Source organism: Stegostoma tigrinum, chromosome 34 (assembly GCF_030684315.1).
Source record: "Stegostoma tigrinum isolate sSteTig4 chromosome 34, sSteTig4.hap1, whole genome shotgun sequence".
Lineage (NCBI taxonomy): Eukaryota > Metazoa > Chordata > Chondrichthyes > Orectolobiformes > Stegostomatidae > Stegostoma > Stegostoma tigrinum.
Genome location: NC_081387.1, coordinates 19960846 through 19973621, shown reverse-complemented (window position 1 = coordinate 19973621; position 12776 = coordinate 19960846). Strand labels below are relative to the sequence as shown.

The window sequence follows — 12776 nt, the reverse complement described above, 5'->3', positions numbered from 1 at the left end:
ATCCTTTGATCAGTCCAGAACTTGTGGTGAATCTGATGGGAGATGTATTTCTTTCCCACTAGCAGGCTACAGTTCCCCAGGAAAAAGCTAGCCCCTCCCTGGTAAATCAAAAGGCTCCCGTGGGTGAAGATGAAGATGAGGCCTGGCGTCAGCGGCGCAAGCAGTCATCAAGTGAGATCTCCGCCGCTGTGGAGCGGGCACGAAAGCGGCGTGAGGAAGAGGAACGCCGCATGCAAGAGGAGCGTCGAGCTGCCTGTGCAGAAAAGCTAAAGAGACTTGATGAGAAGTTTGGCGCCTCTGAGAAACGCCAGAAGTCTGAGCAGGAGAAAGAAGAGGCTTCAGAGGAAAAAGAGAATGAAGAGCCTGTGGGCTCCAATAAACGGCAGAGAACAGCCAGCAGCGGCAGTTTTGAAATGACACAAGGTATTTGATTTTTACTATTTAAAGAATACTAGCATTTTGCTTGTGATTCTCCCTGCTTTGAGTTCGGATGCTGCTCTGCAACTGGCCATGCACATAACCTTATGTTCCTGTCGTGTTTTGGGTGAAAAGTGCTTGTGGCCTTTTTCATTTAGTCTTTCCCACCCTGCGAGGCAGGCCTGCTATACCTCCAATTGACAAGCTGGCTAGAATGGAGAATATTTTGCGGCAAGATGAAGATTTTATAAGTTTTACCAAGAAGTTTTTCTTTGCCATTTCACAGGTGACTGGGGTCCAAGCAATAGCTGCAAGCTTTTAACTTAAGACTTCCTTCGAGGGTCTAGAATAGAACACGTCAATTGTAATACTGATTTGTTTTTGGCTTTTTTGCTCCCAGCTGAACCCCCAGCTCCTCCTGAAAAGGAAACCGTTGAAGCGAAAGAGGAGGCAGGGGTGGTGAGAGTTGAGTCCAAGGTAGAAACAGTGGCACCGGGAAGACAACCTCCACCCTCCCAAGGCTACTCCAAGTACCAGAAGTCCTTGCCGCCCAGATTTCAAAGACAGCAGCAGGTAAACGGTGTGATGGCAAATAAACTTTTCTCACCTGAAATTAAGGCAGTGTGTAGTTTCAGTTGCACAGACACTGGAGCAATTTGCATGGAAAACTAAATAAACTTCTGTTTGTTTTCCATGTAAATTAATGAACAATCCACAGGAAATAGCAGAAGAACAGAATAAACGATCAATGTATGTTATTTGGTCTTGTGCACGTAATTTGTATGGAGCAAATGATAGTTGAGGATTTAATAGGCTAGACAAAGGAAGCTATTGCTGCCTTGATTTAATTCCAGGGCATAGTCTAGAATTGGAGATGGATCTTTCGGGAGTAAAATTAGGAAATGCTTTTACACACTCAAGGTGAAAGTTTGCAACTCTAGATACAGTTGAGATTGGGTTAGTTAATTCTGAACCTGGAACTGAAAAATTTTTGTAAGCATAGACTTGAGAACTGATGTGCACTGGTGGCTGATTGGCTTTGGATCATGGATCAGCTATGAATGAACAGTCTCAGGGATACTGTGTTCTTGAGACCAAGTTTGGCTGAGATAATCACATCATACTTGTAACGGAGGCTTTTTTGCATTTGTGGTTACCATTTGTTCGGTTTGCTCTCCATCAAAGAGGAGATCTGGTAATAGATTTTGACTTATTAGAGTCATAGTTATACAGCACAACTTTTGCCGTGAAATAATGCTGAGGTTGTGTGGCCTGTCCCACCTCCAACTTTTGACACTTGTGGTGTTGGCAGACAGTCCATATTTCAATATACACAAAATGATGACTGAGTCAGAGAAGAGTTTGAATACCGATGAAGCTCATTTTTTTAAGCAGGTTTGTGGGGCTACAGGGAGATCTGACAAAAAGTGAGGTCCAATTAGAAAACGTGGTCAGAAAGTTATGTCTGGCACGATGCTGTGCAAGATTTTTAACAGGCCTCTGTTCAAAGACCAGTTGGTTAATCCAGATACCACTGAGGTGGGAATGTCAAGTAAGAATAACAATACACTTGGCTATGATACCACCCTGTGGTCAATTGACCGACCAACTCCCACTGCAAAGTACTGGATAAGGGTAGTTTGCTGAGTCAGGCTGCAAGCCTGTAGACCTTTAGCCTCCTCTTTTGATCAAAGACAAAGGTCAGGGAAATGACAGTACAGTTTTCAAGTCTCTTGTGCATGAACTGTAGTGCTATGACACCTGATAGTATTTGTGACGTGTGTTATCTTGAAAATTCAGGAGCAGCTTCTTAAACAGCAGCAGCAGTGGCAACAGCATCAGCAACACCATCAGCAGCAGCAGCAGCATCAGTCTTCCCAGCAGGCCCCCCCGCAGCAACCAGCACAGCCGCAGCCTCTTGCCATGGCACCGTCGGCACCCATGCACCCTCAGCAGCAGAAACCCATGTACCCAGGTTCCATTGGCCGCCCACCACCACCTATGCCCCCGATGGGTTATGACCCACGTTGGATGATGATGCCTCCATACATGGACCCTCGTATGCTGCAAGGCAGGCCCCCTATGGACTACTTCCCAGCTAGCGTTCATCCTTCAGGTGAGGCAACTTCTGGCGTAGAAAATATTATCCAACACTGCCCTGACCTATGTTGTTTTTTCTTTTGTCATTTACTTGTTGAAATCCAGAAGGATGCACACTTCTTTAAGTCGAGAACTTGCAGCATTTATTTAACTTTGAATGGTGGATTGAGCCACAACATGCATCCTCGTTGCTGCCACCTTTGTTGTGAGTCAGCTTGGACTAGAAGTCATCCTAGGGGCGATTGCTGGTGATTAATCCAAATTCAACTCGCATGCAGTTTCATAGAATTCCTACAGTGTGGAAGCAGACCATTCAGCCCATTGAGTCCTTACTAGCCCTCAAGAGCATCCCATCCAGATCCACCTCTCTACCCTACCCCTGCAACACTGCATTTCCCATGGTTAATCCACCTAACCTTCACATGTTTGGACTGTGACACGTGAATGTGCAAACTCTACACTGCTCAAGGCTGGAATCGAACCTGATTCCCTGGCACCGTGAGCCAGAAACACAAACCACTAAGTGACCCTGCCACCGGTAACAAATTCTCTCGGCTTCTGTTTGCTCGTTCCTGTAGTACTGAACATTACCATTTTTCTGTTAGTTTTAATGTTTGAATCCTAAAAGTCTACTTTTTTGCTCGCAACTCAACTTTGTGTGAATGGCATTTCATTAGACCAGCGAGAGTGCAAGAGCAGGATGAAAGACATCGCATTTTAATTTCTCATTTTATTTTAGGTTTAATGGCTCGTGAGCGTTCAGATAGTGGTGGTTCTGGATCTGAGCCCTTTGACCGACACCCTACGAGGGGTACGCCTCCCATTGACCCCAAGTTAGCTTGGGCTGGTGATGTGTTTCCACCAGCAGAGATGCGACCTTTGCCTTCACCAATAAGACCACATGATGAAGATGACAAAAGTTTGAGGTCTGTTCAGATTTTTGTTGACACTGAGTGAGGACGTTTTGATACCTGGGGAGGTGTGGTAACTTGTGTTGGTGGTTGATGCTTCTTCATGGATGATTTGTTTTGCAGGAAACTGCCCAGACTCTCTGAACCAACTGCAATACAGACAGTATAGTTAGTGTCTAACTTCAGTGAAAGACTTCTTTGCTTCAGAGCCAGAATGTATTTGTCGCCGTGTTGGATGCAGGGAACTTAGTTTGCTGCTGAATGTCCCAAGCTCAAAATTTAGAGCTGTAAAATACATCTTGGCAAAAAATGGTTTGGAAGCCTTAATCACACTGCCTTAATCGAGCAGTTGTGCTCATAGTTGGCCAGTGATTTAGGCATTTTGGGCATGGCTTTTCTCAGTTTGACCTAAGAAATGTTTTGCAGTGCAAAGTTGTCTGAGTCTGCTTCAGATATTCAGTTCACATTTTTATCTCTCAAGATGGCATTGTCCTTGCTGCAACTGCCCCTTTGATAACTTTGTTTTAGCAAAATTCAAGATGTTCATTTTAAAGTTGCTGACTCTCCATCTGAGGAAAGAGTCTACGTCTGCTTCTCAAGATTTTTCCTATTTTGATCATTTCATTAGATTATATTTTATTTCTTCACTACTGCAGTGAAAATCATCACAGCACTTTATTTCAAATGAACTGTATCTCTGGAGAAGCAGATGCAAGGGACGAAACCTAGACATTTCAGTTCTATGCCCCAAAATTATACTGATGTTCTTTCTAGATTCAAATGCAGATTGTAGTGAAATAGTCCATTTATGAATTCAACTTATGCAGTTTTAACAGACATCATCTTTATACAATTATTTTAGTTCAGATAGCCCAATTGTGAGGAATAGAACTAGTCTATTCTCTGCTTTTATGAGCATTTATTTGTAGCAATGTGCATTTTAGATGTGTGCCTCCATGTCCAATCCAATGTTTCTACATGAGCCCAAATGAATCTCCAAGTGATACTTATCAAGTGATTCTGAATAAGCACTTGGAACACCTGTAGTTGATACACGTAGCCAGGGCTCAGTCATCAGATACAACTTGACAACTGAATTATTTAAAACCGAATTTGTTCCAAGTTAGCAGATCCCAAGCAATACTTCACTAGTTGGGAGGATGGTAATGGGATAGGCTAACTTGCGTTTGGAATTGAGCATGTTATCTTTCAGAGAAAATGCGTCTGGGGATTTGCTGTGATGTCCAGTGTGTGTAGAAGTTTCCCTTTTCAAGTTGCAAGCAGATTACCAGCACATGCTATTTAAGCTCACGTGAAAGTTTTTCAGTCGGAAGGGCAGAGTTGTCAGCAGCTTTTGAGGTGCCATTTGGGAAGAGTCACTGCTAAAGGAAGGGGCAAGATGGGGATATCGGCAATTTTGAGACGGTACATTTTTAGTGATATTTTAGTGGCTTAAAAGTGATGACAGGCTATTCAGCACTTTTGTAATGTAACATGTTACGCCATTATCTGTTCCTCATGGGCTTTCTTTCTTGCACAGAAGTGAAACCCCACCAGTCAGACATCGAGACACAGGACCGCCTCAGTCCTTTGTGAGTGGTCTACAGGTTTCTGAGAGTGGACCTCGGCATGTTCCCCAGATGCAGCGATACACACTGATGGACCGCCTGGATGAGCAAAGACAGGCCCCCTGGCAGAATTCCCTGCCCAGTGTTCAAGCAGAGCTGGAAAGGGATAGGCGGGTTGAGATGTCTTCCCAGCTTCAGCATTCACATTTGGAGCGCAAGATGGAGCAGGAGCCAATGCCTATCCGAAGGGAAACCACCCAACTGCAAAATGAAGACAAGAAGGTAGAACAGCTTGTGATGCATGTGTCACGGGAATCTAGCCAACTTTCCAACACTCTGAAGAAGGCAGCGTCCCACATTCAGGCTGTGGAGGTTCTGCAGCACAAGGAAGACCACTCGGTTAAAGAGAACAAACAAGACGAAAATAGAAAAGGTGACAAATCCAACCGTCAGGATGTGCACAGGCCTCAGAGGAAGGAATCAAAGACTGAAACCCGATGGGGACCACGGCCTGGCAGTAAAAATCGCGACGAGATGAGTGATAAACCTGCTCGGAGAGCTGGCCCCATTAAAAAACCAATACTGAAGGACATGAAGCGTGAAGACAGTGAGCAGGAAATGGAGAAGGGCAAACCTGCATCAGGAGAGAAGACCCTTGTTAAGGGGAAGGACAAGCCACAGGAATTCAAGTCCGAGGCTGATCCTTCAAAGCAGGAGTCGTCTTCGAGTTTGAAAGCGAGCCAGCCTGCCTCTTCTGTGTCTGTCTCCAATAAGCCTTCACAAGGCCCTCCTGTCTCAAATGTGCAGGATGACAGAGGGAAGGCAAAGCCTTCTGGGAAGGATCAGAGGCCTGAGAAAGTCAAAACGTCCAAACCACCTCAAAAGGACTTGAACAATGGCCCTCCTGTCTCTCGGCGGAATAGAGACAGAGATAATTCATTTGACCGTAGTTATTCTGGACGAGGCCGGGGCAGAGGACGTGGAGAGTTCTTCTCGCGGGGAAGAGGTTATCGAGGAGCCTACGGTGGCCGGGGAAGAGGAGGCAGAGGCCGCAGCAGGGAGTTCAGAGGCTGTAGGGAGCCCATGTACCGAACGGAAGAGAGCGGCCCTAAGAGCTCTTTCAGGCCACGGAACCCCAGTGAGACGCGCAGCGAGGGCTCTGAATATGAGGAGATTCCCAAACGCCGTCGCCAGAGGGGCTCAGAGACTGGCAGCGAGACTCATGAGAGTGCCAGTGATGTTGCTCACTCTGACAAAGAACTCTCCTCCAGCTCCAAAGATCCTCCCAAAGAGTTCCGAAATTCGGATCAAAGCCGTGCTGACAAGAAAAACAGAGCAGAGCCCCCAAAGTTTGCCGACAAGATGCCTCCCCGGCTAAATGACTCTTCACGTGGTAGGATCTTCACTCCACGAGGTGTGCCGTCTCGGCGAGGTCGAGGAGGTATGCCCCGTGGTGGTGGCGGCGGTGGTGGTGGAGGTGGCCGCCCTCAGCAAGGAGGCTGGGGGCCGCCTTCAAAGGTATCCCCTCCCAAGAAGCAGCCCTCAAAGGAGCAGGTCAAAGCCCCAGAAACCAGGCCTCCTGATGTTCCCCCAGGCAAAGAGTCAGAGAAAAACCCCTCTGAGAAGCCACTGACTCAAGTAGGTGAGTCTACGGCGCCTGAGGGGCAGCCTCACCGGTCAGAGAGGCCCCTGGACAAACCACCGAGGAGGCGGCGTCACGGGCGCTCACAGCAGCAGGACAAGCCGCCACGGTTCCGCCGCCTGAAGCAGGAGCGGGAGGTGGCGGCCCGCATGAATGGCGAAAGAAACCTCTTCCCTGCTGAAGCCTTGCCACCAAACCCACCTCCCAACCCGCAAACAGAGGAGATCAAAGAGGTTGTGCGCAATGCTGCTGGCACCAAATCCCCCGACTTATCCAACCAGAACTCTGACCAAGCTAATGAGGAATGGGAGACTGCTTCTGAAAGCAGTGACTTCACGGAGAGGCGGGATAAGGATGGCATGTTTGTGAAAAATGCCCCTGGGGGCATCAAGTCAATTGATTCCAACTCTGCCCAGAAGAAAGAATCGTCCAAGCGTAGCTTCTCCAGCCAGAGACCTGGGATGGACCGACAGAATCGGCGCTCAAACCCAGGAGATTCAAGTGGCAAAAGCAACCGAAATAGTGCTGGATCTGTGAGGAGCGAGAAGCGCAGTTGGCCTTCCCCAAAGAATAGGAGGTGAGTGAACAGCGATGGGTATGAGGTGAAGTTGAGGTAAAAGAATGAGGTTGAAAGCTCCTCAACTTCTGCTTTTTGTGACAGATTGTGTGCTTCGTAGAGGGGAAATTATAGCAGCATTTGGTTTTGGTTGCCTGAGTAATTGAAGAAATCAGCAAGGTTGCCTGCTACTAATATCTGTTCAGTGACCCTTGTAAGAAGTTTAGATGAGACCAGAACTGTAATGCCCCTAATCTCCTCTGGTGTCCCCTGCAATCACCCACTGAACTCCATGATTGCTGACATTTTAGTGCTTTAAAATGGCTGATATCTAGGTGGTCTAGGCTTTTCTGTTGAAGAAAGGCCTCTTCAGTGCTCAACTGGAGGTTGCTGATTGATTGCCTGTGGAACCATATCTCGATATGAATGGGCAACTTCAAGAGTAGGGTAGGGTAGGATATTAAAGTATCTGTACAGCACTTAACCTGATCAAGTCTAGGGGAGAGCTGTTTAGTTTTCAAGTCTGTGCCATTGAGGAAGTAAGGCAGTCCAGTAAAGAGTTTGAAATGTAACCTTGGCAGGCCAGTGGAAGACCGGACAACTCTCACCGCAGCTCTTCCTCAGAATGCGAGTGCAGTGTTCAGAGTGGATAGGATCATTCCCAGCGACTCTGCTGCCATCCAGAAAGCCATTGCAGAAGTCAACAACCGTCACAAGGATCGCAAAATGGCACCTGGCAAAATGAACGAGAAGAATGACATGCTGACACAATTTGATCTGAACAACTATGCAAGTAAGTCCATGAAAAATGTCTTTTAACTGGGTGGGTTAAGGTGATGTGTTTATTGTGAGCATATTGCCCTTCCATATTGTCCCTACGGCAGTGGTGGATTATTATCATGCCATGAGGTAGGTAGACCCAAAATTATATTGTGGTGGTGTCCCCAAGTGGAGTCAAAAGGTGAAATGGGAATACAGTTCCAATTCTGCTCCTTCCTCTTGCACTGACCCATTTTCCTACCTGCTCTTTTTTTCTTCACTATTTTAGGTGTTGTGATTATTGATGATCACCCAGCAGTTTCTGCAGATGATGAGTCCGTATCTCCTTTAAATGACGGCTTTACCCGTGTCCTTTCAAAACGTCAGAAGAGAATCCTGGATGATGAGCGTCGCAAAAAGGAAGAGCATCTACTGCAGGTAAACTGTTCAATGCAAGCTCTTGTCAGGAGTGCAGCCTGTGTTTAAAGATAATCTAGATAGTTGGTGAATATCCATTGGCAATTAAAGATGATAAAGCCACAGATTAGTCTTGTGTTCAGGGTAGAGTCAATGGCATTGGCCAGCCATGTTATTTATTTCATTTGAGTCTTTGCTGAAAACCAAGGTGGCATATGCTAAAGGTAACTTAAGGACAAAAGTGTGCTTGATTGTGCTGTTCTCCAGGGGCTGCCATTATTGGAATCCATATCTTGTACAGGTCAACACTTAAAATGAAAGTCAGTTCTAGTCAGTGACCTTGTTGCTTGGAACATTGCTAGTCTTGTATCTGCAACCCAGCCATAGCATATGATGCTCCTCTACATACAGTTGTGAACTGTTTCAGAAAGGCAGCAAATTTGCAAAATCACAAAATCTTGATGCTACTTCATTGTAGAATGTCAGTACAGAAGAAAATCTGAGGTGGTAATGCTTTTGTGCTGAGATGCATGGATGATTGAGAGAAATAAAACTCAACTTAGTTCCATTTCAAATTAATTAAATGAACATAGCTACCCATTGCCCTTTATTTTTAAATTTCTCTCCCTCCTGCCCGCCCCCAACCAAATCTCCCCCAGAAAAGTCCTATTGGACCTTCAGGCTGAGTGTTGTAATAACAAATTGCGAAATTAGTAGGAAATGGTGCCGATCAAACTGGAAACCTTGTTGACCAAGACTATTTGCTGATTTTTGCATTCTGCCACATGTGCAAGGCCTGACTGCCAGCTGAGTTTGAGGATTGGAGAAGAAATGGTTTTGGCAGTGAGCTGTTGTATTTGGAATCATGTGTTTTGGTTATCTTGTGGTACCTGATACTTCCTAACAGCTTTAATGTAATCTTTATTCGCCAGAAGGGTGTTAAAATCTGTGCAATGGATAATCTGCATCCATCATTACCTGGCTTCCCCAGAAAGCAGTCTAAGAAGGTGACACTTTGTAACATAGAGTCTGAAGAAAGCTGCAAGGGTCAGACCAACACAGCTGATCTGGGAACCCAGATTTGGAATACCACGCATTCTGGTATGTCATTTCCATAGTACAAATGGGAACATGAAATGTGGGCATGAATGAGAAGTTTTAATGTATCAAAGTAGACGTTTTGTTTACTAAAATGCATGTGAAGACTTGTAGGTAATTAGAAGCTTGAAGAACTTGGGCACGTGTTTATTTGTGCACAACACCCAGATGACATGTTCTAAGAAATATTTTTGCTTGCCAAGTGAGGTTTTAATTTTGGCTGCAACTTTTCATTAAACTGCCTTGAGTACACTAACATTTTGCTTTGTCTCGTGTGACACAATTGCAAAAAAAAATTAATACTAATCTAGTTAAAATAGCTTGTAGAATATCTCCAGATACCTGCCATGTGTCTTGGTCCGGAAATGAGCCAGGAATTCAGCTCCTCTTAATAATTGTAATCCAGTTGGCAGTGAATGCGTATGAGATGAGGACAAACTGAGTTTGATCATGATGGCCTTCGTCCAATAACTATCAACATTTGTTTCCGTTTATACTTGAACAAGGTTGCTAGGAGCTGCTGGCAGTGGGAGATTGACAGGCTCAGCATGTGTTAGAATCTTCCAGCAGGTGTAGTAATGTTTTTGCGAAGGGATACTTGCAGCATTGAACATTTTGGCAAGAACAAATATAGCTTGGGTTTTTAATTTTTCCTTGTGTTCTCAGCTACCTGAGTGTCCAGGAGAGGTTAACAGTACAGGTAGAAACAATTTGAGTATTGTTCCTGTATCAGATTTTTCCAATCAAAATGTGACATACTTACGTGCTGTTGCAAAATTAATTTTGCAGAGAAATTTGGGTTGCTAGTTCTGACTCAGTGGGGTATCTCTTAATTTAGAACATTGTGGGCTGAAATCCTGATACAGAAGTTTGAGAACAACCCAGGCTTTTGGATGAGAGGTGGAGCCAAGGCTCCTTCAGTTCTGGGTGATTGTGATAGATCCCAACATACTTTTTAAATGTGAGTTGGTAACTTCTCCCCAGTCTGGACCAATAGTTATCGCTGAACCAAAATCAGATTTAGTGATCATCATATTGTTTTTGGCAATTTACTGTATCAAAAAGGGATTAATGATTGCTGTGTTGCAGCAGTGACCACACTGAAACAATAGCAATAACAGAAAAGGGAGGCAATGATCTCGTGATATTATCGCTGGAATGCCAATCCAGAGATCCAGATAGCATTCTGGGGACCTGTGTTTGAATCCTGCCATGGCAGATGATGGAATTTGAGCCTGATGATTACTGCAAATCCATTGTTGATTGCAAAATCCCATCTGATTCACTAATATCAGGGAAGGAACTGCCGTCCTTACCTGGTCTGGCCTACATGTGACTCCAGATCCACAGCAGGGTGATTGACTCTAACTCTGACTCTTACCTGCCCTCTGGGCTATTAGGGATGGGCAATAAATAATGCCTGGCCAGCAACGCCCTCGCCCTGTGAATGAATGAAAAAGTTGACTGTAAACTTAGGGCTATACATGATGCTGCAGAAAAGACAGACCTTCTGTGATCAACCTTTGTTGAAAGAGATGACTATAGAGACAGTGGATGCCTTTAAAATTCTGAAGATTCCAGAGAGGATCCTATTGCAGGAAAATAACAATTGTAACCCCATTATTAAGAAGAGAGGGAGAATGGAGTACCACAGATCTATTACTTTGTCAGTAGAAGATAATGGTGGAAAAGGAAATCATGCTTGTAGCCCAGATCAAGTAGAATCACTGGGTATGTGTTAGTGGATTTTTGGTAGACTCTTGATAAGACACTGTACAGGAGATTCTCTAAAACAAAATTAGAGAACACTAAATTAGGAATAATATTCTGTATGGATTGCAAACTGGTTAACGGTAAGAATGAACAGATTGTTCTCAGAACGGCAGGTTGTGACCCAAGGATTGATGCTACAGCTGCCGCAGCTCACTATTGCAAATGATTTAAATATAGGGACGCATTTTAATAACATTTGCAGATTTGTTAGTTGCGCAACTAGTTGGGAAAACAGTTTGAGAAATGTGCAAGGCTTCAAGCAGACTTGTCCAGACTTGGGTGGATGGACCAGAACATGGCAGATGGAATGCAATAAGTGATTTTTTTTAGAACATAGAACATTACAGCACAGAACAGGCCCTTCGGCCTTCGATATTGTGCCGACCTGTCATACCAATCCAAAGCTCACCTACCTACACTATTCCATGTACATCCATATGCTACAATGAGGTCAGGTGTTGAATGGCCCTGGATGAACCCAAACTGGGTGCCACTGAGCAGGTTATTGCTGATCAGGTGCTGCTTGATAGCACTGTTACTGACACCTTCTGTCACTTTACTGATGATCAAGATTAGACTGATGGGACAGTAATCAGCAGGATTGGATTTGTCCTGCCTTGTGTGTACAGGACATACCTGGGCAATTGTTCACATTGTCAGTAGATGCCAGTGTTGTAACCGTACTGAAAAACTTAGATAACCGTAAAGTGCCGAAGGAACCTGGATATCGTTCCCGACTCTCAGTAAGCTAGCATGCAGGTGCAACTAACAATGAGAAAGGAGAGTGTTGTATTGACTGCATTCACAAAAGGGATTTGTTTACAGAAGTAAACTGTATGTAGTGAGCTGCCAAAGGAAGTGGTGGAGCATGGTACAATCACAATGTTTAAAAAGCATCTTGATGGGTATATGAGTAGGAGGAATTTCGAGGAATCTGGGCCAAATGCTGGCAAATGAGACTAGATTAATTTAGGATATCAGGTCGGCATGGATGAGTTGGACCAAACCATCCATGCTGTACACAACCATGGCTCTGTTGTAGTTGGCCTTGATTAGACTTCACCTGGAGTATTGTGTACACCTTTTTAGTCTTACCCAAGGAAGGATATACATGCAAGGGAGGAAGTACAACAGACGTTCAGCGGACTAATTTTTGGAATGGCAGGACAGTCTTAGGAAGAGGTACTGAGGAAAGTGTGCCTGTATTCTGTAGGGTTTTGAGAACGTGTAGTGATGTTGTTGAAATTTAAAATTCTTCCTAGTTGTGATTGTTTGGATGTAGATGAGCTGTTTCTCCTGGGTGGTGAGTCATATGGAACATAGCTGTCATTCCAAGGCTAAGTCATGTAGACTGAAATGAAGGGTGCTGAATCTGTTGAATTCTCTATCCCAGGGGACTGATGAAGCTCAGTCATTGAGCAGGTTCCAGACACACACTGATTGCTGGAGTTGAATGATACCAAGGCAATATGGAAAAGGGCGCAGGAAAGTCATGATTATGTAGGTAGTCAGCTATGATCAAACTGAATATCAGT

General features: G+C 44.8%; 1 protein-coding gene across 11 annotated transcripts in view; it reads left to right on the top strand.

Annotated features, from left to right (window-relative positions):
- The window catches only part of LOC125446654 (protein PRRC2C-like), a 125967-nt gene that overhangs the window by 78510 nt on the left and 34681 nt on the right, over positions 1 to 12776 (top strand). For 8 of the 11 annotated variants that reach the window (XM_048520381.2, XM_048520388.2, XM_048520384.2 and 5 more), the window contains 8 exons: positions 63 to 423; positions 818 to 990; positions 2218 to 2533; positions 3257 to 3443; positions 4969 to 7215; positions 7776 to 7987; positions 8243 to 8391; positions 9303 to 9471. In XM_048520381.2, the coding sequence (XP_048376338.1) occupies positions 63 to 423; positions 818 to 990; positions 2218 to 2533; positions 3257 to 3443; positions 4969 to 7215; positions 7776 to 7987; positions 8243 to 8391; positions 9303 to 9471 (3814 nt within the window). The remainder of the gene's footprint in view (positions 1 to 62; positions 424 to 817; positions 991 to 2217; positions 2534 to 3256; positions 3444 to 4968; positions 7216 to 7775; positions 7988 to 8242; positions 8392 to 9302; positions 9472 to 12776) is intronic. The other 3 variants (XM_048520389.2, XM_048520386.2, XM_048520383.2) reach the window with 2 other exon arrangements.